Raw genomic sequence first — 26,325 nt, 5'->3', positions numbered from 1 at the left:
ACCGTTGAAAATAGCTGGAAAAAATATATCAATTGGATAATCCATCAGATGTTGAAGAGATTCAGTGAATGTTACTCGAGTCCTATGATGAAAATAGTAGAGTCGAATGCAAAAGTGATATTCAACAGTAAATTGTATCTGAGATAACGTGAACTCCGATGTCAGTATAGTATTGGTTGTTGTTTTTTTTCTTTGTTCAGTAATCTCTAGATTGTAACTGAAAATAAATAAACCATCATGTATTATATTTGCAGTGTTTTTTTTTTTTTAATGTTATCACATTTTAGCACATACTAGTATAGTTCTCCCACTGATTAGAGATCCTTCGACACTTTTGCGCATGTCAGAAAAAGGAGAATCCATTCCGATAGGGTAATCACAATCTGTCTTCTGGGATGAGTTTGTTTATTATTACAGGTCGGAAAATTTAGCTTTTCTTTTATGAACATTGCTGTTTTTAAAGTGTAACTATTTTGCTTGTATAACAGTTGGAAAAATGTACGTAGAGTATTAACAAAATTAAAAAAGGTATAGCATAAAACAAAAATAATTATACAGAAAAACAGAAATTTTTTCAAATGAACTTAGATATTCTAAACTTATAGTTGAGAGAACTGAGACACTTTAATGTCCTAAACCGATTAATTATTTATGACTTGTTGTGACTCTTTTAACAAATCAATGCAAAAAAAAAAATGTTGGAAAAAAAATACCATTATCAAATCCTTTTAATCTTCAGTCATCCGAATCGCCATCACTTTCACTTAAACTGATTACCAAAGGTTCAATAGGAATTGAAAGAGCAATAAGAAACGTCTTATTGCTCTCAAATACTGTGTTCTAGATAAAACAATGTCACTTCGCTCCATGATAAGTTTCCTTTTATTCTGGGACTTTTTACAACAAAATCCGATTTTATGAAATATTTTCCTTAAAGTTTCTCTTTTCCAAGGAAAATTAATTTTTTCTTTAAGCACAAGAATCAATTTTGGAACAGTTGCACTCTTTTCTCCACCACGTAAAATTCGTGAATAGTTCTTCTTATATAACGTCTACATCAAAATCATTCAAAGCTACGGTTTCAATGGTTTTCTTTCTCTGGCGCTTTTTTTAGGAGATTTAAATTTTGGCTTACCTTCACCTCTTGATTCCCTACGAATTCTTTTAACAGCCAACCCCGATATGCCCGCAATTGCACTTGCATGTTTTATGACTTGAGAAAGGGGAACAGGGAGACTGCCTTCTGACGATTCTTTTTCGCAGAATGTCAGCACATTATTCAATATTCTTTTGCAAGAGCTATTGAAACGTTTGACTGTACTGGATCCATCATACAAATTAATAATAAAAAAAAATGCAAAAAAGCGACAACAAAAATCAAGCTACTGCTACTAGTATAATACAGCGACAGACAAGAAAGCACGTGATTTCGCATGTTGGCGACCAATTCGTACATCCTTCATTTCTTTCTCCCCTTCAGCATGAATTGACTATTCTTGGCAAAATTCCAAGGAGAGACCTACAAATGGTGGGCATACTATAATAAATGTATCTCTCAAATACACGAGCCCTACGCTGCAATTTTTTCAACCTCGACCTCCGCAGGGTTAAGTGACCATACTACTTGAGATTAGCTCTGCTGAACATCCTGAATGCTAACAATGTCAATTCTTTCCTAATATCCTTGTTTTTAATATGATTCTACCCCTGATGCCATCTATTCATTTCCTGAATCTTTCCTAGAACTCTCAGGTCTTTGATCAAGTGTTTTATTTCTAACCCAGCTCTCAGATCCATATATTAAAATTGGTTTGAACTATCTTATATACAGCTAGTTTAGTATTTTCACAAATTTCTCAAAAGTGGAAAGACTTTGATAAGAATATAGAATATAAATATTAGGAAGCTGTTGTGAATAGCTTAGAAATGGAGGAAAGAATACTGTAAAAGGAATCAGAGATGATAAAGGGGACATGAAAACTGAAGATAAAGATTTTCTAGAATTACTTTGAAAGACTGCTAAATGAAATAAGCATCAAGCACTGTGGAAGAAAACATTCAAGAAGAATGCAATCAGGAGTACATATCAATACTTGAGGTAGAAAAAAAGGCAGCTGGAGTAGATTACATTTGACCAGAAATGCTCATATATGGAGATATAAAAGTTTTACATAGTATAATTTAGAAAGCCTGGTTAATAGGCCAAATTCTAAATGAATGGAATAGAGTCATAGTACCCATTTATAACAAATGCGAAATAAAACAATGTGAGAGTTAGAAGAGAAGAACTTTCTTACCAAGTATTCCTGATAAAATTTATGCAAGTATACTTGAGAAAAGTAAAAAAAATTGTGGAATGGAAGCTTGGAGAAGAACAAGCTAGGTTCAGGCCAAATAGAGGTTGTCAGAATAACATTTTCACTTTAGACAAATACTTGAGAAATGACAGAAATATAACAAGGATCTGTATTTAAGTTTCGTAGATCTGGAAAAGGCTTATGATCTGGTGCCAAGAGTGAAAAGCTGTTCAAAATTCTATAGTTGTATGGTATAAATATGGTCTATATTTGAGTTTTAAATGGAATACAGGAAGATGATTTGATGTTAAGTGTGAGATAGGATGCCAAGAGAAAAGCTGATCAAAATTCTACAGTGATGTGGTGTAAAAATTACATTATATCAAAGCAATACAGTTCATATTTGAGTAAGTGGAAATGAAAGAGATACAGGAAAATGGTTTGATGTCAGACAAGAGTGCACATTATCTCCACTGTTATTCATCATCTATACAGATTACATTATGAAGGAAAGACTTGATATCAGAGGTCTCAGATCTTTATTTTACAAAGGAGCATAACATCAAGTCTGCAGGATTCCCTGACCAAATTGAATAACTGTTGTAATAAACATGGTATGAAAATCAACAATAAAAAGTTTGTGAAAATAAGCAGCAACATTGAAAACATCAATGTTGCTGCTGTAGATTCTTCATACATTCAGGAAAGCATCCTGAATCAAAAAAATAATCTACAGAACAAGTGAAACCTTTTAATGAATCAGGCATGATCTTTAGTGAAGATGGCAAATTAAATTTGGAAATAGACAGCAGAATTAGCAAAACTGGTATGGTAGGAAGTCAACTGAATAAATTTATATGGAATAAGAGAGAAATTAGCCAAAACACTAAATTAGCTGTATACAAAACAGTGTTCAAACCAATTTTAACTTACTGATCTGAGAGCTGGGTCAGAAGTAAAACACTTGACCAAAGACTAGGAGACCTGAGAAAGATTAGGAGCATGAACAGATAGCATCAATGGCAATATCATATTAAAAACAAGGATATTAGGAAAGAACTTGATTTTGTCAGTATCCAAGAATGCATTAGCTGAGCTAATCTCAGGTGGTATGGTCACTTCAACAGAATGGGAAAGGAAAGACTAGCAAAACAAGTGTTTACTGCCAGATTGGCAGGAAAAAGACCCAGAGGAAGACCAAGATATAGGTGGATTAATACGGTAAAAAGTACCTTAGAAGTTAGAAATATAAGATTTGATAATATTGGAGTTTTTACAGATTCATTTGGAGGAAAATTGTAGATAGGAAGTTATTAATGGTATAAATTTTTCATGTAGTGCTATCATATCCTGTACTTCAGGGAAAATGGCAGGAATTTGATCACGACGATGTTTTGAAAAAAATTCTTCTAAGACTGCTATAAATAATTTAGATGATATGGCATCTCCCTGTCTAACTCTCTTTTTCATAGAAATTTCATATCTGTCCCGAGTTTAGATGCGATTGAATTTTTACATACATACATACACACACACACACACACACACACACATATATATATATATATATAAGTTTTTTCATTTCCCTGATTTTCAAGGGCTTCTAAAATAGTTAATGTTGAGATGGAATCAAATGCCTTTTCAAAATCTATGGATGCCAGACCTAAGAGTTTTTGGTATTCATTTGTCTGATATCAGGGTTGTGAAATGTAGATGTTGAGAATTTGTGGACTTCAAAACTAAGCACAAACAGGAAAAAGGATGGCAAAAGTTTTTTCCCCACTTGGTTAGACTATAAATTAAAGATGCCAAGAAATTATATTTTTGGTTTAATCCTTTATCCAAGTGTAAGCATACAAAGTTTGCATGTGAAGTATCTTTATGACTGGACTACTTGTATATAGAAGTTAATGATTTCACATCAACTGCCTTAGTATCCCACAATGCAAAGCACATCCCCTTTTGGACATGTATTATGCTATGCATTATGAGAAAGGCCACTATCCAGGCCAGAAAGGTGTATCACCTTTTTATTAAAATACTTAGATCTAAAGTATTATTTTAATAAGGTGATACACACTTTTTCACTACTTGTATATAGGAAATATATGACTTCTACATTACTTCAACCTTGAAATCTCTTCTGGATCTGGCTTCCACTGATGAGACCTTCATAAAGGTCAAAACCAGTCTGGGTAGTGGCGAAATAACAGCAAATAAGTTAATAAATATTATTTTCTTATAATTTTGTGTTGTCATCAATACCGTGAAAATAAATAACATGTACTGAAAACATAAGCCTTTCCACACAGGATCTTGATTACATTTAGTTGTTTAAGAAACTGATGAAAGTAGACTGGGAAGAGACTGGCACATAGTCCATATGTGGAGAACCACCTCTAAGATTCTGACTCAGTGTGTAACTTTCTCCTTTTCATGAAGCATTGCACTACTATGTATCCAATTGGATGCTAAATGAATGAAAATGGGCTAGCAATTTGGAACTCAGCCAACTACAACAAGTGGTATCATGGCAAAGAATCACTAAGATTAACAAGCCAAACTTTAGAAAGATGAGATCTTACAAAATAATAAATACAAGATTATTATTTAAACACTAGAAATCAGAAACAGAAGCATTATTAACTATGGTATTTAATACTAAATATGAAGATCAACTTCTTGATGGGAATCAGTTTTGAGTGGAGTGATGTAAGAAAATTCTGAAATAGGAAATCAGACTAATTACTATAGATCTGAAAGACTTCAATTGGCATAATTAAGATATTAAAATAAAGGTTATTATGGATCCACTTGTATTTTATAGCCAAATGTGGAAAGAAACTTAAGAAAAATTTCAGATTTACGAGACTACACTTGGTTTGCACTATTTAAAAGACACAAGTTCTGTCCAGGAATTCACATCCTTGCTTTTTATTAGTACATGAATTAGGTTTCATTGCCCTAACAACTGTTTCAAACTCTCATCAGAAACCAGACAGAAACCTAAAGAGAGCAAAACTTCTCTGTTCAATAGCAATTGTATGTCAGAACATTAAATTCATCATAAGTGAACTTTCATTGGTTGCATAATCAATTACTAAAGTATAGTAAATCTTCTCAAGTTCTCTGGTAAATTTTGAAACTAAGTTTCTTTCTATATTTGGCTATAAAATACAGATGAATCCATATCTTATTTTAATATAAGAATGAGACCTGTTTGTACCTATGGCACCATGAAAGATTCTACTACTTACTTACTTGCTTATCCTCTTCATGCTCATTGGCACATAAGGCCAAGATCTGTTTCCCCCAATTACCTCTGCCTTGTGCAACTAATTCTGCTGCTCTCCCAACTAGCCATTCTTTCCTTTTCTGTCAAGTTTGTTTGGACTCCCCCCCCCTTCTCTGATCTGCATCAAAGCTACTGTGGAATCTATGTCCTGTCCAGTCTCAGTACATGCCCATTCCATTTCCACCTGCATTTTTTTTTTTATTTCACTGGCAATACTTTTTTTGCTCAGTCTGTTTATATACTGTAATTAATCACTTATTATACATTTGGATCAAAATATTTTACATAAGTGCTTTCTTTGAAAACTATTTAATTTGGCTTCCTGTTGTCTGGTCAATTTCCATGTCTCTAATCCATTTAATGATAGACAAAAGCAAATACTGCTTTCAGAAAAACTGAAGAAAAATCCAAATAGTATAATAAAACCAAAATACAGACCTTCAATAGCAATATTAAGGCCATATAACAATATAAATCAGGAATTTTTTTAGCCAATGGAAAGGACAGTTGATATAAAGAAAATAAATGGATTCTTCTTGAAGATGTACACAGCAAAATAAGAAACAAATTCCAGATACACAGAAAAATTATAAAAGAAAAAAAATAAAAGGAGAAAAGGACAAAGCTAATAATTATAAGAAAATACTTAAGCAGCAATAGTCATCACCAGTTTTAAGTTGTCTTTTGAATTCACAATTCTATTTCCTTCATTTATTCCAGCTATTTCCATCAGTTTCTAAGAAACTACCAATAAGTAGTTAGAATATGCAGTATTTTAAGAGGAACAATATAATTTTATGCTTCTGCCCTTTCCTATGTATTGTACAAGTGGCCTGATATGCCCTTTCCTTGGATGAAACTACTAAAAATAGCTTTAATAAAGTTTGTGTGTGTGTGTGTGTGTTATATTTGAGAGATATGCAAATGATCTAAGAATCATATGTCATGTTTCTCATTTATTAAGACTTTACCCCCCCCCCCCCCAAAAAAATGCCTGAATTAATGAATCTTAGAGGGAGGTGACATATTCTGTGCATAATTTCCATGTATAATTTAAAATGAAAGTTTATCATAATACATCCAACTATTGTAGCTCAGATATTAAATGGATATTTGAGAATTTGGGGATGCAGTTACTGGAAAAGATACACCTTTCACATTTCAATAAAAAATTTTGATTTAGAAAAATTTCTAGAATCAAACTTCAATCCATCCCCAACACAAGAAAGTAAATGTTCTACCTCTAGTTACCATACATCCTATTTAAAAGTAATATTTGTAAAATCTAAGCTATAAGATTTCTGCTTACCATTAATATAAATAGCAACTGCATCAGGAGACAAATCACTGGTAACTCCTAAAGCATGCCATGGATCAATAGAACCATTAGGAAATACAACATTTGTCACTTTCATACCATAAGCTCCATAGTTAGTGTTTGTCCTATTAATGCCTTGCTGGAGTAAATCCAAGGAAAATTTCTGACCAAAAATGTCTTGACACTGCTGAATAAAAAACCTGTGGCAGAAGAGAAGCTCGTTAATTTTTAAAAAAAATTAAATTGCAATATGAATATTTATATTTTAATAAACAAAATATGAACTTATACATGACTCACAGTGAATCAAATTCTTAGTAGTGGTCAACAATCAAACAGTTTGGGTGCTCTTCAATTGTTAGGATGATATACTGATAAGGAGTATGTGGAGTATGTGTATCCAAGTAATCCTGTGAGCTACCATGGCAACTTTAGCAATATGTCCTCTAAACTTATTATTATTATTGCATGGGCAGCTCCATGGAGTCCTAAGACATCGTGGGAGATCCAAACTGTCAACACAATATCTATCATCCTCTCCTTGAAACCATTAACAGACAAAGCACTCACAACTGACTCAGGCAACTCATTTCCCCTGCACCTCATTTCCCATTCCAACTCATTTCCCCTGCACCAATCCTATAAAATCCTTTATAGGATTTTATAGGATTGGTAACCTAAATGTTTCTATCACATCCTCCCTTTTTGTCTTTTAATCAACTTTTGCAATCCACAAACCTTCAATCTATCCTCATGGGGAGCATTTCATAGACCACTCACCATCTTGGTCACTTGCCTCTAGATCCTCTTCACCACTTTCTTATCTCTAAGAAACCTAGGTGACCAGACCCAAGCACAGTAATCCAGATTGTTATATCTTTACAAAGAAGAATGATAATTCCCTTATCCCTGCTTGTTAGTGTGGTCTTTAATAACCAAGTAATCCTGTGAGCTACCATGGCAACTTTAGCAATATGTCCTCTAAACTTCAACTCTATTTATTACTATCCCCAGATCTCTTGCTTCATCAATTTCCTGGAGTACAGTACCTCCAATGTGGTACACAGCTTGTAAACTTTGTATCCCAAAATGCATAACTTGACACTCCACATTAAATTGACATCCATTATAACTGTTTAAACTAAACATATTTGGTCGTTTTATAATTAAAATACAAACTTATTTAATACTGACCATTTACAAACAAACTTACATTATAGCCTACCAGTTTCGCCAGCAAACCGTCTGGCTTTTTCAAGGCGTTTACGGAAAGACATAAAAACTAGTAAATGCAAATTGAAAGGAACATAAAAAACATTGTAAACCAACTAGTAGCTAAGGTTACACGTTCACGTGACAGAGAGGACTTATTGTTCTTATTCATTATCACGCATGCGTGTTTGTTGTAAATGTGTAATGTGATTACTGGCTAGCTGTAGTTCAGATTGATTTAGAGAGGATCAGGTTTTTCCACGAACTGTTTAGGATTGCACCCTGATTTCTGTTGAGGTTTCTGCCGGTTATTAACACTATTGTGGCTTCCTTGAATAAATGATGTCTGTAGTCGTCATCCAGATATGGCATGGAGCTGTTTTGCCACTCTATCGTGTGGTTAGATGTACAGAAATGATGTGCTAAGCCGGAAGAGATACCTCTGTTGTGGTTTACATCACCAACATGTTCTTTTTGTCTGATTTCTAAACTCCGTGAAGTTTGTCCGATGTAGGCAAGACCACAGGAGCAAGGAATGTAATATACTCCTGGATATTTGTAGAAAGGCATCTTATCTTTTGGAGATCCTAAAACTTGTCTGATGCTGGTGGTTGGTTTGAAGACCACTCTGATGTTGTAGGCTCTTAGTATTCTGGCTATTTGATAAGAAATTGACTTGATGAAAGGGATCACTACAGTAGAAATGTGCTGGGAGCGTGATTCTTCTCGTCTGGGGGTTGTCACTGTATAGATATTTTTTGATGATGTTTTGAGGATATCCATTTTGTGATAATGTGTTGGCTATTAGTGAGAGTTCTGTCTGTATATCCTCCTCTTCTGATATAAACTTGCCCTATATTTCAACATGTGGATAATGCTCAGTTTGTGTGTCTTGTGATGGTTTGTAGGCTATAATGTAAGTTTGTTTGTAAATGGTCAGTATTAAATGTTTGTATTTTGACATCCATTATATTTTGCTCATACTGTCAGCCTATTTAAATCATCCTGCAAGCTCTCTACATCACTTGATTAACTATTATTTCTACCCAACTTTGCATTATCAGCAAAAAGAAAGGTTAAAGGAAAAATAGAGTGGGGAGATAAAATATGTTTGATTAAAGATTAATGAAAGATAATCCCTTTCTCCTGTTTTATTATATGACAGTTTTCATATTAAATTGCATTTAAATCTCGTAATATTCTTTCAAAAGATACTTTGAACAAACCAGACGGTACTATATTAATATTAGAAAACAACTATTGTTAAAGACTTAGTTAAAAAAAGCTCCACTTATAGAAGACTTACTATAAAGATTTAGGATGAAAAAAACAAAAAAAACCATGAAAGGCAGAACCCTGTCCCATAAGAAGTTGAGGGTTCATATCAGGAAATTGATGAATATAATCAATGCAAATTTAAGAAAAAGACGTTATGTTTTGGGATGGGTATAGTAATTGTAAAGCAGTACCTTTGAGATTGTTATACTTTTATCCCCAAAATATAACAAATTATTTTTTTTTTATAATATTGTCCCACCCAATGTGATTTTTTTAAAGGGAAATGCCATAGAAATATCAAATGGAATTAGTCAGAATCAAAAAATATAACAAAATTCATTAGAGTAACTATAAATTAAAAGGTACCAAGAAATTATATACCATCATTTTCTATATTGGTATAAATACCTACATTTTCTATATAAGGAATGCATTAGCAGAGCTAATCTAAGGTGGTATGGTCGCTTTAACAGAATGGGCGAGGAAAGATTAGCAAAACAAGTGTTCTCTGCCAGGTTGGCAGGAAAACGACCCAGAAGAAGACATAGGTGAATTGATATGGTACAATGTGCCTTAGACAATAGAAATATAAGATCTGATAATGATAATATTGAAGTCTTGACAAGTAACAGACTAATTTGGAGGAAAATTGTAGATAGGAAGTTAGTAATGATGTAAATTTTTCGTGTAGTACTATCATATCCTGTACACCCCTTGAGGGTACATGTCAGGAATTTGATGATGATGGAGAAATTATATACTTGGTTTAATACTTTATCCAAGTGTAAGCAAACAAAGTTTGCACTTAGTATTTTCAGGACTGGGGCAACTTGTTCATAGAAGTTAATGACTTCACATTACTTGCCTTAGTATCCCCCATAATGCAAAGCTCATATCCTCATGGGTATGTATAATGCATAGCATTATACATAGACCCAGACCAGTTTTGACCTTTATTGAGGTCTCATCAGTGGGAGCCAGATCCAGAGGTGATACCAAGGTTGAAGTGATGCAGAAGTCACATTTTCAAATATGAGTAGCCAAAAGGTGTTACACCTTATTATTAAAATACTCTAGATTAGAGATAGTTGCTGGAAGTTCTTTCACTTGGTTATATTATAAATTAAAGATACCAAGAAATTATATACTTGGTTTAATCCTTTAGAACAGGGGTTCCCAACCTGGGGTACCCATATTAATTTTTTCCTAATTAGTAACCAATTTATTAATAAATAAATCTACACATTAATTTTTTCCTAATTAGTAACCAATTTATTAATAAATAAATCTACACATTTATTTATTAATAAATTGGTTACTAATTCGGAAAAAATGAATTTTTTTTAAAATTATTTTGTATAGGCAGCACCCCCACTTAAAACTTCACGAGTCGCCACTGCACTGGGGTCCGATAACTCAAAATACCCGGTTAAGATTCAAGATAGCTAGTGAAATTGCCAGAAATTGCTCCGTGGCATCTGCACCTCCTATGCATTCGCATGACATACTGTATGGTACACACTCCAACTGCTTCATTTCGACATGCTCACAGTACACACGTTTTAGTGATAAACATAGGTTAGCTAAATTACTTTTGCTGACTTCACTTTTTCTGACTAAATTGTAATCTAATCATAAGTAGCTTATAGTTTATTTTTAGCCTATTCTAAAAATGAAAGGATAGATTTAAATACATTAAAATATTATTTATTTTTAGGGGTGCTTAAGGGTCAAAGCTGTATAACTGAGAGGAGACCTCCACATAGCCTTTAAAGGAATGCGGAGAACCGACCAGGGCTTCTGACCTAATGTCCAATCCTCACCTTCTCGTGGTGCACCCTGTTGGGTATCTACTTTGATACTGAACAAACGAGGATGGGCTGGCAATTTGGGATAGCCGACCAAATTGTAATCTTATTGGTTAAACCAAAATAAAAAATGATGGTACAACATGACAAAATTTCATGCCGGCTGGGGCGTCGCCCGGTTAAACAAGGCCCCCGTTGTTTTCGCCAGGGAACCAGGGCGAACAGCGAAAAGTCAGCTACTGGAACAAATCTGAAAACAAACCCCAACTCAACATCACCAGAGTTAAAGATCGGTACTATCAACGTAAGAAGCCTGAATGGCAAAGAAATGGAGATAGCTGAGGAATTAGATAAGTACCAGATCGACATAATAGGGGTGACTGAAACAAAAAAGACCAAAACTGGTGAGATCTTTCTGAGCAATAAATACAAAATGTTATATTCAGGCAATAACAATCAAGGAAAAGAAGGAGTAGCCATAGTATTCAACACAAAATACGAGGCTAATCTTCTTGAATGGCAGTCAGTCTCAAGTAGAGTAATGTGGGCAAATATGAGAATGGGGAACTGGACAATGAGACTTATTTGTGCCTATGGTCCCACAGAAGGTTCTACTAAGGTAGAAGTGGAGGAATTTTTTGAAGCTTTAGAAAAAGCAACTGACACAATGAAAAAGGAAAAGTTGGTCCTTGTTGGGGATCTAAATAGTAGAGTAGGAAATGATTGTGAGACATACAAAAATATTTTGGGAAAATTTGGAGAAAAGAGCAAAGCTAATAATAATGGCAAATATCTGTTGGATTTCAGCTCAGGACATGGACTGGTTATTACTAACACCATGTTCCAACATAAAAATGTCCACAAATTCACATGGAGAGAAGAGGCTAGGAATAAGAAAAGTCTTGTTGACTATGTTATTGTTGATAGTGATGTTTTCTCCCTGGTGCAGGACACCAGAGTGTACAGAGGATTTGAAATTGGAAGTGATCACTATTTAGTCTTGAGCAGGATAAAATTGAATTTCATATTGAAAAGAATAACATGTAAGAAAGTTTTAAAGCGAATAAAAGTTGAGCAGCTCTCAGATGTAAACTGTAGACTAAAATACAGAAATATTATTGAAAAGAAAATGAAAGAGTTTGAGAACAGGAATCAAACCTTGGAGATTCAGTGGCAAACACTGAAGGAAACATTGATTGATTCTGCCAGAGAGGCATGTGGTGAGGTTGTGTGCAAAGATAAAAAAATCAGAACTCCCTGGTGGACACAGGAAGTTAAAGAGGCAGTGAAGGAAAAGAAGAAAGCATATCAAAAGTTCCTGGCAAATAAGTCAGCTTTTACTCTTACAGAATACAGAGACAAATGTAAGAAAGCTAAACAGTGTGTAAAACTAGCTAAACAAAAGCCATGGGAGGACTTTGGCAAGAATATAGAAAATAAATATCAAGAAGGTGGCAAAATATTCTGGAGGTTGTTGAAGAAGCTTAGGAATGGAGGAAAGAGTGCTGTAAAAGGAATTAGAGATGATAAAGGTGAAATGAAAACAGGAGAAAAAGATATCCTTGAAGTATGGAGTAATTACTTTGAAAAACTGCTAAATGAAACAAGCAGTGATGACAGCACAGTGATAAAAAACACTGACCAGGCATGCAGTCAGGAATACATATCCATACTTGAAGTAGAAAAAGCCATCAAAGGCTTGAAATGTGGAAAGGCAGCAGGAGTAGATGATATTCGACCAGAAATGCTGAAGTATGGTGGTATAAGAGTCTTACAGTGGCTGCACTGCATAATTCAGAAAGCCTGGACAGAGGGACGAATTCCCGATGATTGGAGTAGAGCTCTAATAGTACCCATATATAAAAAGGGAAATAAAACTGAATGTGAGAATTACAGAGGTATTTCCCTATTGAGTGTTCCTGGCAAGATCTATGCAAGTATACTTGAGAAACGGTTGAGAAGAATTGTGGAAGAAAAGCTTGGTGAAGAACAAGCTGGATTCAGGCCAAATAGAGGCTGTCAGGATCAGATCTTCACTTTACGACAAATAGTCGAGAAAGCATGGGAATATAACAAAGATCTGTATTTAAGTTTTGTCGATTTGGAAAAGGCATATGACAAGGTGCCAAGAGAGAAGCTATTTAATACGCTGCAGTTATATGGTGTCAATGGGCATTATATCAAGCAATACTTAGTCTTTATTTGAGTTGTGAGTCAGCAGTTAGAATTGAAGGAAGTACAGGAAGATGGTTTAATGTTAAATCTGGTGTGAGACAAGGATGTACATTATCCCCTCTGTTATTCATTATCTATATGGATCACATTATGAAGGAATGTGGTATTAAACCTGATATCAAAATTGGAGATGTTAATGTCAGCTCTTTGCTTTATGCGGATGATGTTATACTTCTAAATAAATCCGCTACAAGTCTGCAAGATTCTCTGACTAAATTGAATAGCTGTTGTAATAGATATGGTATGAAGGTCAGCAATAAAAAGACAAAGACAATGAAAATAGGCAGAATCATTGAAAATGTCAACTGTGTTGTGAATGGAGAACCTGTGGAACAAGTAAAACATTTCAGCTACTTAGGCATAATTTTTACTGAAGATGGTAAACTAAATATAGAAATAGACAACAGAATCAGCAAAGCTGGTATCGTGGGAAGTCAATTGAATAAATTCATATGGAATAAGAAAGAAATTAGTCGGAACACTAAATTAGCTGTATACAAGACTGTGTTCAAACCAATTTTAACTTATGGATCTGAGAGATGGGTCAGAAGTAAAACACTTGAACAAAGACTAGAGACCGCAGATATGAGAGTCCTGAGAAAGATTAGAGGCGTGAACAGATGGCATCAATGGCAATATCATATTAAAAATGAGGATATTAGGAGAGAACGTGACATTGTCAGCATCCAGGAATGCGTTAGCAGAGCTAATCTCAGATGGTATGGTCACTTAAATAGAATGGGAGAGGAAAGATTAGCAAAACAAGTGTTCTCTGCCAGGTTGGCAGGAAAACGACCCAGAGGAAGACCAAGATATAGGTGGATTGATACGGTACAAAGTGCCTTAGACGATAGAAATATAAGATCTGATAATGTTGGAGTCTTGACAAGTAACAGACTGATTTGGAGGAAAATTGTAGATAGGAAGTTAGTAATGATGTAATTTTTTCATGTAGTACTGTCATATCCTGTACACCCCTTGAGAGTACATGGCAGGAATTTGATGATGATGATGATTTAGCTTATTTTTAAAATGAAAGGTTAGATCAGGATTTATATACAAAAAAATATTATTTTTGCAGACCCAAGGAATGACCACGCCAAAGAAACGTTATTACCAAGATTCATATGTGCATATGGTTTTACTTTTATGTTTAACAAAGAAGATGTGCAAAAGTCACAGTGCTTCAATTGCTCCAAGATATTCAGCAATGGCAGTATGAAGTCATCAAAATTGAGAGAGCATCTTCAGAATGTTCATCCCGAAAATTCTAACGAGTCAGAGTCCTGATTTAGAATAAAACGAGCATGATTTGATACAAATATCACACTTCATGACCATGGATTTATTACCCTGAAGAAGCCAGCATTGGAAGCCAGTTATCGCGTCGCCAAAGAAAAGAAACTACAATTGCTGAGACATTAGTGAAGCCGTGTGCTATGGACATGGTTGAGTTGATGTGTGGTAAAGAAGCAAAAGAGAAAATTGCACAAATACCATTATCGAATAATACAATTTGTGATCGGATTCGAGAAATGTCAGAAGATATACGTGTACAGGTAGTGGAGGAAATCAAGAAAAGTCCGGAGGAATTATTCTTTTACAGAATTAGAATTAGTTTACAGTTGGTTGAATCAACTGATGTCTCTAACTGCACACAGCTTCTTGTTTTTACTAGATATATACATCAGAATGAAATAAAAGAGGAATTTCTTTTTTGTAAACCCTTGAAAGAAACACAAAGGCAATGGACATTATGAATTTGGTGAATGATTTTTTTGATTCAAATGGCCTTTAATGGGAATTAGTAGAATCTATTTGTACTGACGGTTCTCCCACTATGTTGGGGAAAAAATCAGGTTTCACCACTTTAAAGAAATCAACCCAAATATTTTTACAAGCCATTGCATCCTTCACTGGTATGCTTTAGCATCTACAACACTTCCACATAATTTGAAAGCCATTTTGGATGTTGTTGTTCAAGTTGTGAATTTTATCAAAGCAAAAGCATTGAATCACCGTGTGTTTAAATCTTTGTGTGAAGAGGTTGGAGCAGATCATATACTGCTGCTTCATACAGAAGTACGATGGTTATCCAGAGGAAAATGTTTTATGAAGGGTTTTTGAACTTAGAAATTTAATTGAAATTTTTTTAGTCAAAAAAGAATCTGCTTTTGCTTCATATTTCAAAGATCCAAACGTTGAGATTTCTCTGGCTTATCTTTCTGATGTATTTGGAATTCTTAATTCTGTGAACATTTCACTGCAAGGTACAGATGCCATTCTCGTGGAGGCTGAAGAAAAGATACAATCGTTTCAAGAAAAATTGACTCTCTGGGGAAGAAGGGTGGAGTTAGGTAACTTTGCCAATTTCAAATCTCTTGATGAAATCACTTCATATCCGACATATGAACTAAAACAAGAAGTTCGTGATAGCATTATATTGCATTTAAAAACTTTGAAAGAGGCACTTGCAAGAATAATTCCTCCTGACCAAATGAATGAAGTCTGGATACGTAACCCTTTTCATATTGATTTAGAAAAAAATCAGTGACAATAACCCAGTGAAAGACAAGCTAATTGATCTCCGCAAGAACAAGAAACTCCGAATTGAATTCCAATCAATGAAGTTACAAAATTTTTGGTGTACACTTGGAGAAGCATATCCCGTTATCACCAAACATGCTTACATGGCTATAATTCCATTTATAACAACTTATCTATGTGATTCAGGATTCTCAGTTCTGTTTTCAATCAAGTCCAAAACAAGAAACAAATTGGAGCCTGAACATGATATGCAGATATCTATTTCAAAAACTGTACCAAGAATAAAACTGTTGGTAGATAAGAAACAGAATCAAGAGTCTCACTAGTCGATTTTACTGTGATAAACTTAAGAATTTATTTCTTATTATAATGAAAAGGGGGTACCAGATAATTTACTAAAAGCCAAGGGAGTATGGGGACCAAAAAGGTTGGGAACCCCTGCTTTAGAGTAACTAGACTTTGCCCAAACAGTGCAGCATTCAGCATACGAGCTTTTATAAGAGGATTACATTTCTTGAAAGGACTGTTTGAAAACACAAGCACATCACAAATAGACTTTCTCTCTTCTTAACCTCTAGCCAATGCAACCCTCATGTGTGTGTGGGACTGATATCTATATCTTCATCTTATGTGTTTAGTTCAATGGCCTGTTAAGCTAAGTAATTGTTTTCATAGAAACCTATGTAATACTACACTGTCCCATTGTAATACTACAATGGGACAGTTAAACCCTATTCGCATATTGTGCTATACCTGTCAGTTGGTGTATTCTCTGGCCTTTGTCTTGCAGGATAAAAAAAATGCACAATCTCCAGCAACAGAGAAAAGAGAAATAAATTTGTTACCTCACCTATATTCTTTCCTTAAATGGATATGAGAGTAAGACCATCACAAGGATTTTGCAAGTATCCCTCAAGACACTGATAAATAAGCAAGATTTCAAGGTGTGGTCACTCCTCCTCCTTACATCCACAATTTTACAGATGAAATTTTTTAAGTTCTCTGAAGTCATGGCATAAAAGTGGCTTTCACACCACTATACAAAATCTCTGTTTCTTAAAGATTCACTGTTTATGTGGTATTTGTTATCTTGGTCAAATGGGACATTCTGAAAATATCCTGTCAGAAAATTTTAAAGATCCTGAAAAGAAAACACACATGGTTTAGCCTTTCAGTTAATGAAAGGCTAAACCAATTAAAGCCATCTGGGCACTTTGGGAGGGAAAAAAAAAATGTAACTGCTTTGTTAGAAAATTTAAAGTAGGTTCCAAAATGCTATGCATTCCTACTCAATTCAATAAGAACCAAGGCATGATCCTGCACCAAGTTTGGCTTTTATTCATCAAAAATCTTACATTTACCGGCCTTGAGTATGATACATACTTGTACATACATAAGCCTTTATAGCTTATGTCAGTCTAAACTTTGGTCTAAAAGACCTGGATTCAATTACTGTCTGTGATGAAAGGAAACTTTATCATATCTTTTTGACTTAAGGTGGGTTAGCCAGTCTCATACAAACATTGAGGGTTCCCCCACCCTCCTGGAAACTCAGATTTTTCATCCCTCAAAACAGGCAACCAGCCATGACTACACATATCTATAGATGTAGAACAGTTTGGGGAATGGTGGTAACCAAATACCAATACTAGTGTCCTGGATACTCTCATACGCTGACAACATACATACATATACAATGCAGTATCAGCTAGTATACCTGCGTTTGTTTATTTTTCATCCATCATTTATTATTACTTACTGTAATACGTTATATGTCTTTAGCTATTTACACTTAAAAGTATACTCTTGACAGAGTGTGCCTGTCAGGAACAAAAAAAACTAGTCAAGCTATTTGCTTATTATTTTTTATTAGGTTCTCATCATGTAGTTATAACAGAATTTTGAAGGAAGCTTCATGTTCTAGTGGTTCAAATTCCAACCTAAGGGTACTTTCATTACTGATTGTGCTGTGTATGCATGTATCTTAATTTTTAACTCTGCATTCATTAAAAATTAGGTAAAAGAAGCCATGTTACTGGTTCTTACAGACCATGGGCCTGTTTATATATATATATATATATATATATATATATATATATATATATATATATATATATATATATATATATATATATATATATATGTGTGTGTGTGTGTGTGTATATATACACACATACATACACACACATAAAGGAAGATAGGATGATACATAATTAAGTTCATTATTTATTGATCTCAACTAGTTGCTGTCCTGAGCTATGATACAGCAACTAGCTGGGATTAATGAATAATGATTCAAAGCTGGCACTGACAGAGGGTAATAGTTCATTTGAAAAATCTCTGGAGAACGGCTGAGGTTATTAGGAAAAAAACCCATCAACATAGCTTGCTTTTCAGTTTATATCAAAGATTTTTCAAACATTTTTCTCCCAGCAATTCAGAATAAAAAAAATTGTGATTGTTGTCAAATGAAACAAAAATCATGTTCGGTTTGCTTTAAAAAATGGCGGGTAAGAGTCAAAGGATGCATATCTCATATTAGGTTCATGCAACTAGTAACTATTCCACAGTCATAACCTATTAACAGGTCATAATAATAAATTTTAAAAACTGTTAATTTATAGTGCTTTACTGTTCACTCTTTAATTCATGACTTAATTCCAAACTTAAAGGAACCAAGTATATATATTTATTCTTGAGACATAAATTTCATTACTGGAGTGTTAGCATTAGACTATATATAACAAAATGACTATTTATCACTACAATCATCTTTGATAAAGCAGTGATGTAATTATTACATTGCATTATGAAAAAAAATAAAAAAAAGGTGTTTTTATTACAAGATTTAAAAAAAATTATAATGCACAACAATGAGGAGAACTGATGTATATTTGCAAAAGGATATGAAAAGAGATCTTACACAGATACAGGGTCCACACTCCTGCCATGACTGCTCATATAGGGAACATTCAGTGAAAAAAAAAAACTTGAGTTTTCAAAATTACACATAAACTGAGGCCTCCAAAAGCTGCAGACCAATGTTTGTTTTTTTATCCCTTTGAGGGTAATTATTATTATGTGACACCTTCAGGGAGTCCAAAGACTCATCGAGGTCTGGCAACAGCATAGAATGATTGATCCCTTCCAACTACTAACTGCACTCAAACTTACTTAACTTTTTGCTGAGCCATTAGTAGCAGAGGCTCTACCAATCAACCAACCTTTGCTGGCAAAAATCGCAAGGGGGTGCTTGGGAATTATTTCATGCTAATCTTGCTTGCCTAACAGGAAACATCTTCAAACTATTTGCTACACATGACAATTTCTAACATTTATGTGCCTTGTGTGCTAAAATAAAACAGCATGTAGTTAGAGCTTTCTTAGTTTTATATTAGTATATTGTGTTAACATGAACATTATTTTTCTGAAATCTGGGTACACATTTAAAGACAAACTTCAATGCCACAGCCAATACCTAAAAGTTGTATATTTATATACTATGCAAAAAAAGCTAAAAAATTAACTCATACTTTTGTATGTTTGTTTATTTTTTTTTATTAAATTTTTTCTAATTTGGTTAAACTAATTTTACTATATATAATTCTTATATAATTCTCTACTTCCTTTTGGTATTTATAATAAAAGTAGTGAAGTTTCTAAAGTCAGGCTTACTTGACTGGAAAATGATCACCAAAAGGTTGATTCTTCAGATCTGATGACTGAAAAAATCCAAACTCTACACAAGTTTGATATGTCCACTGACGACCTACAATATAAATAAATACCTGTAGTAGATGATAGCATTTTTTTTTGAAATACAATGGCTATTATGTCTACTTCTTTGTATAAGGTTGAAAATATGATAACATTGCAGTGATCATGATTTACATATATTCTGGTACAAATCCAAAAATAGTCTGAGGGTCATCTTCTGGTGGTATGATGATTAGCTAGGGAAAAAAAATACAAGTTTTTTTTTTTTTTAAAGTAATTAATTGTATAAGCTAACAATGCTACACAGAACCAAAATAATGATTTAAGTTTTCACTAAAATTCAAACCAGCATCTTTGGATATTGAGTAACTGTCTTTTCTTATATAGAGAAACCTGTGAAGTATTCATAACTATAAATTCACATGTATGCCACAGTAAATAACTTTTTTAGTAATATGTAAATATAAATGGTGTAGGTGTGCATAACTAGTTCGAAAGCAAGAGTGAAAGCAGAAGGTGACCTGTCGGACCCGTTTTAAGTACAGACCGATGTGAAGCAGGGTGATGGGCTTTCTCCAATTCTCTTCAATCCAGTGTTGGAAAAAGTAATTAGAAACACACAGCAAGTGGCAGGTGGAGTCGACATGGGGGTGCAAGTTAGGATTCTTGGTTACGCGAATGACCCGAACGTCATGGAGCATCAACGGGATGAAAAAGTGGCATTGGTTACTGCTATTGAGGAAGCTGCAGAAGAAGTTGGCCTGAAGATAAACGCTGAGAAGACAAAATACCATTTTATGAGTCACCATGCTGCTCAAGATCCAGAGGGAGCTGCACAGTTTGAGAGGGTGAAGGCATTTAGGTACTTGGGTTCTTTCGTGACTGAAGACAACAAAGTTGAGGCTGATGTCCAGAGTCGGGTAAATGCTGCGAATGTGGCCTATTATCAGGTGCGTCCCCCTTTTCGCCTCGCGCTTGCTGTCTTGGACTACAAAGTGGGACCATACAAGACTTTGATCAGGCCTGTTCTCCTCTACGGTGCTGAAGTGTGGACTCTCACGGCGAGACAAGCCGATTACCTGAGAGTATTCGAGAACAAGATGCTATGACGTATCTATGGAGGGGTCATGGCAGATGGAGTCTGGAGGAGGCAGTCCAATGCTGACATACACGCTTTATACAACTAAGCAGATGTCTGGATGGAGCTGCAAGCCCAGCATCTTCAGTGGCTGGAGTACCTGTACCTTATGGGCCCGAAAGGACTGTGAGACAAGTGTGGGAGGCCCGACCCCGATAAGGGAGACCGAGAAGGAGATGGACAGATCAGGAGAAGGAAGACCTGCAGGCTGGAGACCAGAATGTAGCAGACAGTCGCAGAGGACCATGCCCAGTGGCGACATGTGGTGTTCATGCCAACCGGGGATAATGTACAAGGATGTACATTATCCCCTCTGTTATTCATTATCTATATGGATCACATTATGAAGGACAGTGGTATTAAACATGATATCAGAATTGGAGATGTTAATGTCAGCTCTTTGCTTTATGTAGACGATGTTATACTTCTAAATAAATCCGCTACAAGTTTGCAAGATTCCCTGACTAAATTGAATAACTGTTGTAATAGATATGGTATGAAGGTCAGCATTAAAAAGACAAAGACAATGAAAATAGGTAGAATTGTTGAAAATGTCAACTATGTTGTGAACAGGAAACCTGTGGAACAAGTAAAACATTTCAGCTATTTAGGCATGATTTTTAGTGAAGATGGTAAATTAAATATGGAAATAGACAACAGAATCAACAAAGCTGGTATGGTAAGAAGTCAAGTGAATAAATTCATATGGAATAGGAGAGAAATTAGTCGGAACACTAAATTAGCTGTATTCAAGACAGTGTTCAAACCAGTTTTAACTAATGGATCTGAGAGCTGGGTCTGAAAAACATTTGACCAAAGACTAGAGACTGCAGATATGAGAGTCCTGAGAAAGATTAGTGGCATGAACAGATGGCATCAATGGCAATATCATATTAAAAATGAGGATATTAGGAAAGAACTTGACATTGTCAGCATCTAGGAATGCATTAGCAGAGCTAATCTCAAGTGGTATGGTCACTTAAACAGAATGGGCGATGAAAGATTAGCAAAACAATGTTCTCTGCCAGGTTGGCAGGAAAACGATCCAGAGGAAGACCAAGATATAGGTGGATTGATATGGTACAAAGTGCCAAAGTACAAAGTTAGTAATGATATAAATTTTTCATGTAGTACTATCATATCCTGTACACCCCTTGAGGGTACATGTCAGGAATTTGATGATGATCATAAGAAGACATCATCAGTACAGTTGTACTGATGATGTCTTATGATACGTAAGATGAAATTATTATTAAAAAGTTAATTACTGTGGCATATGTGTGAATTTATAGTTATTGAGTAACTGCAGAAACAATTCAAAACACTGCAAAAGCTTTGCGAGTCGTAGTATGATTTATTGTTGACATTGACTCCAAAAATAGTTTCTCTGTGTATGCAATTCTGATATTTTTCAAAGTGGATATTAAGAGTTCTTCCTGTCTATCCACAGTAGGCTAAGTTGCTGATATATTTTATACTTCTGGATGTGTCAAGGAATGAAGTTTGTCCTCAGGAGAAAGAATAATGGCTGAATGCTATTTTGATGTGAACATTATATGTATTTAGTATATAATGTACTTTAGTATTTTAGCTAGTTTTTGCAGACATAAATCAGATTGGACTGGACCATCATATTTTGGACACCCCATTCACTTAGAATTAAGTGGAAGAAATTATGTACTACATAGAAGCTGTTATAACTTTGAGAGCTTATTTTTGGATTAGTATCAACACATAGCATTCATTAAACTTTAACAAACATGGCTGCATTAATTTACCAAAAATTTGAGAGACGGTTATTTTAAGATCACCACAGACTACCTAAATCTAGCCCTATAAGGTATCATGATAAAATATTTGTTCCTTTGCCCAATATTGAATTGTTTCTGCAATTACACTTGCATCCAAAAGCTAAGAATGAACTTCATTTTTACCTGTATGTTAAAAAAATTTCATGACTACAACCAAATGTAGACATAAATTTATTGCAGCATACTAATAAATTACATTACACAAAAAATGTGTTATAAATTTCATATACAACTTAAATTGCAATACATTTTTGACAAAAGTAACAAATTTCCTAAGGATGTAGTTAAGGAATTAATGTACGCTGTTTACAGAACATGGAATATGCCCACCTCCAGCTCTTACCATGTCATACCATGCTTAGCACAAAGTGATTCAGGAGCTCTTGAGGCAAACTAGTCCACTCTTTCAGAGCAAGGATAAGACTTTGTTTTTTGGAGGGGGAATTTCAAGCAGCAATGTCTCCCTATTGTCCCAAACTGTTCTATGGGATTGAGATTTGGGGAGTGTGCTCACTCAATTCATTTAATATCCTTGGTCTCCAGAAGTATTTCCACTGGTTATGTGTGATAAGGTGTGGCATTGTCATCCATAAAAATGAATTCTTCAACTACAGCACCATGGAACAATTGAACATGACATTGAAACACTTTGTTACAATATTGTTCACCAGTCATAGTCCCTTTTCCCAGCACTTGTAGCTCGATGTGTCTATTAAGAATAATGCCTTCCCACTCACTGACCCCCCCCCCCCCAGCACTGCTGTATCTATCCCTTTCAAGAACATTCTTGTGATAGTAAGTAGTACCACTTTCATGCAAGATCAAGTGTTGTCTAGAATCAGAGGAAAAACTAAAACAACTCATTTGTAAAATGTACATTAGTCTTGTATCTTGTCTAATTTTTATGGATATAACATCACTGAAAATGTGCTGTATGATGAGCTGTGGACAAAGGGATGCAGACTACAGGACTTTGTATAGGCCTATTTGTCGCAGACGTCTTGCCACAATTCATACATGTGCTTGAATGGAGCTGACCTGCCGTGGTGCATCAATTACATTTTGCTATTATAACCAAAACTCTGTCTTTGTGCTCTGTGGGAGAGCAAGGGCAAGCTCTTAGTAAACATCTGGAACACAATCCATTGGTTTGAAACACTGCCAAGAGCCTGGATACAATTCTATGCAAGATTCCAAACTCTGGATATATCAGTAATTCTTTGGCCTTCACGCTTTCCAGTAATTCTTCCCCATGTGAAATAATCTAGATCATGTCTTTGAGATATTACAAGACATCCAAGTTTGCAACTTCATTCCTTCGAAAAAAGAACTATCTTCAAACATAATTCGCTTAGCACAGCCTTTTGCACTGTTGAGTGCTACTGCGTGATCCCTTTGCATGTGATTCGAAAATTTGAATGTGTACCAGCTTTTCTACTTGAAATCGTCTGTTATACAAATTGCCACAAGTTGATTCGTCTGAATTGGCAAAAGCTTTTTTTTTTTTAATATGACTCTCACCCACAAAAGGATGTAACCTAAACCTATAGTACATGAGTGCTATGATGAGCTGAGGATTTTTTTTTCTGTTTTTCTTAATTTATATATATATATATATATATATATATATATATATATATACAAACCACCCTGTGTATGTATGTATGTATGTGTGTATATATATATATATATATATATATATATATATATTTATTCAAAATTCCATGTACAAACTTTGAGGGGAGGTAGAGAACATCAAAATTAGCCATATTCACATAGGAAAGCATGACTGGAAACGCCACCTGAAAGTGACAGGTGGTGCTATTCGCCAGTGCTCCAGGTGAGCAATTGGGGCTTCCTCATTCAAGCTTTCGACGTCATACGAAAAACATGCATTGTTTTACGAACGTGAGATGGCAGACATGCACCTCGTTTACCATATTATGTATCCAACTACTATTGAACTGTTCAGTTACTCCTAATAAAAATTTTTTACACTACTTACTGCTTATTTCTGTATCTTTCTATCCCTGTTAGTATCTTCCGGTGGCATTTCCAGTCATGCTTTCCTATGTGAATATGGTTGATTTCGATGTTCTCTACCTACCCTTAAAGTTTGTATGTAGAATTTTGAACCACCCTGTGTGTGTGTGTGTGTGTGTGTGTGTGTGTGTGTGTGTGTGTGTGTGTGTGTGTGTGTGTATTGTTCACTTTTGACCTGGTCTGGAAACCTTCCTCTGGAGACCAAACATGGAACATTTTCAAGCCACTTCAGTCCTCCAAATAAGCATGTGATGGTGGTCACATATAGTACCATGCATTGAAATTCATCTAAGGAGAAAGATCAAAATTCAAGACTTGATTATATCTTTTAGAGACAGTATTACAAGTGATGAATTATGGTCTTCCATTATGATTTGTGTGTGAGGCATCATTTCTAAAACCTCAGGAATCGTTCAGTCATGATAGACTCCAGTTAGTGCATGGATAGGCAAAAAAACAAATTAATAACTGTTTTAAATAAATTCAGATAAACTAAGTAAATTAAATTTTATATTTAGATATTAAAGGATACATCCAGCCTGTTTATTTTTCTATTATGGATCCATTGTGAATGAATTTAAAAAATGCAGTACATTAATACCTCAATATAATGGACTAATTCAGGCTAGGGGGGGGGGGGGGGTGTCCATTAAATCCGAAAGTCCGTTATATAATAAAGTAGATTTTCCAAAATACGTATGTTAAAAAAATTGACAAATTAGCTAATTTACATGTTTTTACTTATGTAGAAACTTTTGCATGACTTCTAATTTTTGATTTAACATTAAATTAACTCTTTTCCCGTTTGTCCATATTTTAAGGTTAGGGTTACAAAGATGTGTTTTACCATTCATACATATCTAATTTTAAATTTATATTGAATAGGTCTATAAAATGCATATGTACATAAACCATTCACCATGAATAAACAAATGCACACTACTGGGCGTGGCTTAGCGCACATCGTAACATCGGCCAGCAAGTGTTAAAACTGCCTCAGAAAGTCACCATATGACAAAAGAACCAATTACAATACGAATGGTGTGATCACATGCTAATCATTCGCCAAACATGTTTTATGAATGGTGACTCATTTATGTTGGCTAAACTAAACCATCATATGTTGGAAAAACACTGTAGTGTTTTTCCAACATATGATGGCCTATTCGCCAAAATGTTTTAAAAATAACAGGAAATTAATAACAAAAAATAACCTCTTAATTTAATTATAAGCAAATCTTGGTTAAAAGTATTTTAAAATTAACAGGGTGTTCATTTTCACGCGACATACGGACCGGAAATTTTGCCCGTTAAATCCGAAGTCCATTAAATCGAGGTCTGTAAAATTAAGGGTTTACTGTACATTACAGCAGCAATTTCTGACTAAAACCACAAGAAAGTAATGATGCGACAATTACTATCACCAGAATGAAGTCTATTTTTTTTCTTCCCCTGGTTCAGTTTTATGACTTTTTTCAATTCCACTGCATATCACTGTCATCATCAACAAGTCCAGAATGAAGATGGAGAGGATACTACACAATTAAGCTTACACTACTATTAGTTTAATATCATCACTACTTCCAAATTAGTCTCTTATTAGGTTTCCAATATTGCCAAATCTTA

At 34.6% G+C, this 26,325-nt stretch overlaps 1 protein-coding gene across 2 annotated transcripts in view; it reads right to left on the bottom strand.

The window, feature by feature from the left end:
- The window catches only part of LOC150094827 (putative serine protease F56F10.1), an 88,585-nt gene that overhangs the window by 5,822 nt on the left and 56,438 nt on the right, over nucleotides 1-26,325 (bottom strand). The window contains exons 7-8 of one of the 2 annotated variants that reach the window (XM_090410960.1): nucleotides 19,666-19,759; nucleotides 6,902-7,110 (exon numbers count right to left, since the gene is read on the bottom strand). In XM_090410960.1, coding sequence (XP_090267086.1) covers nucleotides 6,902-7,110; nucleotides 19,666-19,759 — 303 coding nt within the window. Of the gene's footprint in view, nucleotides 1-6,901; nucleotides 7,111-19,663; nucleotides 19,760-26,325 lie in introns of those variants that run through there. The other variant, XM_090410961.1, reaches the window with a different exon arrangement.

The sequence above is a fragment of the Typopeltis vanoorti genome, chromosome 21 (assembly GCF_054136105.1).
Source record: "Typopeltis vanoorti isolate ZY-2024b chromosome 21, IOZ_Tvanoo_1.0, whole genome shotgun sequence".
NCBI lineage: Eukaryota > Metazoa > Arthropoda > Arachnida > Uropygi > Thelyphonidae > Typopeltis > Typopeltis vanoorti.
The sequence above is the reverse complement of the archived record's forward strand: the minus strand, read 5'-3'. Positions and strand labels throughout refer to the sequence as shown.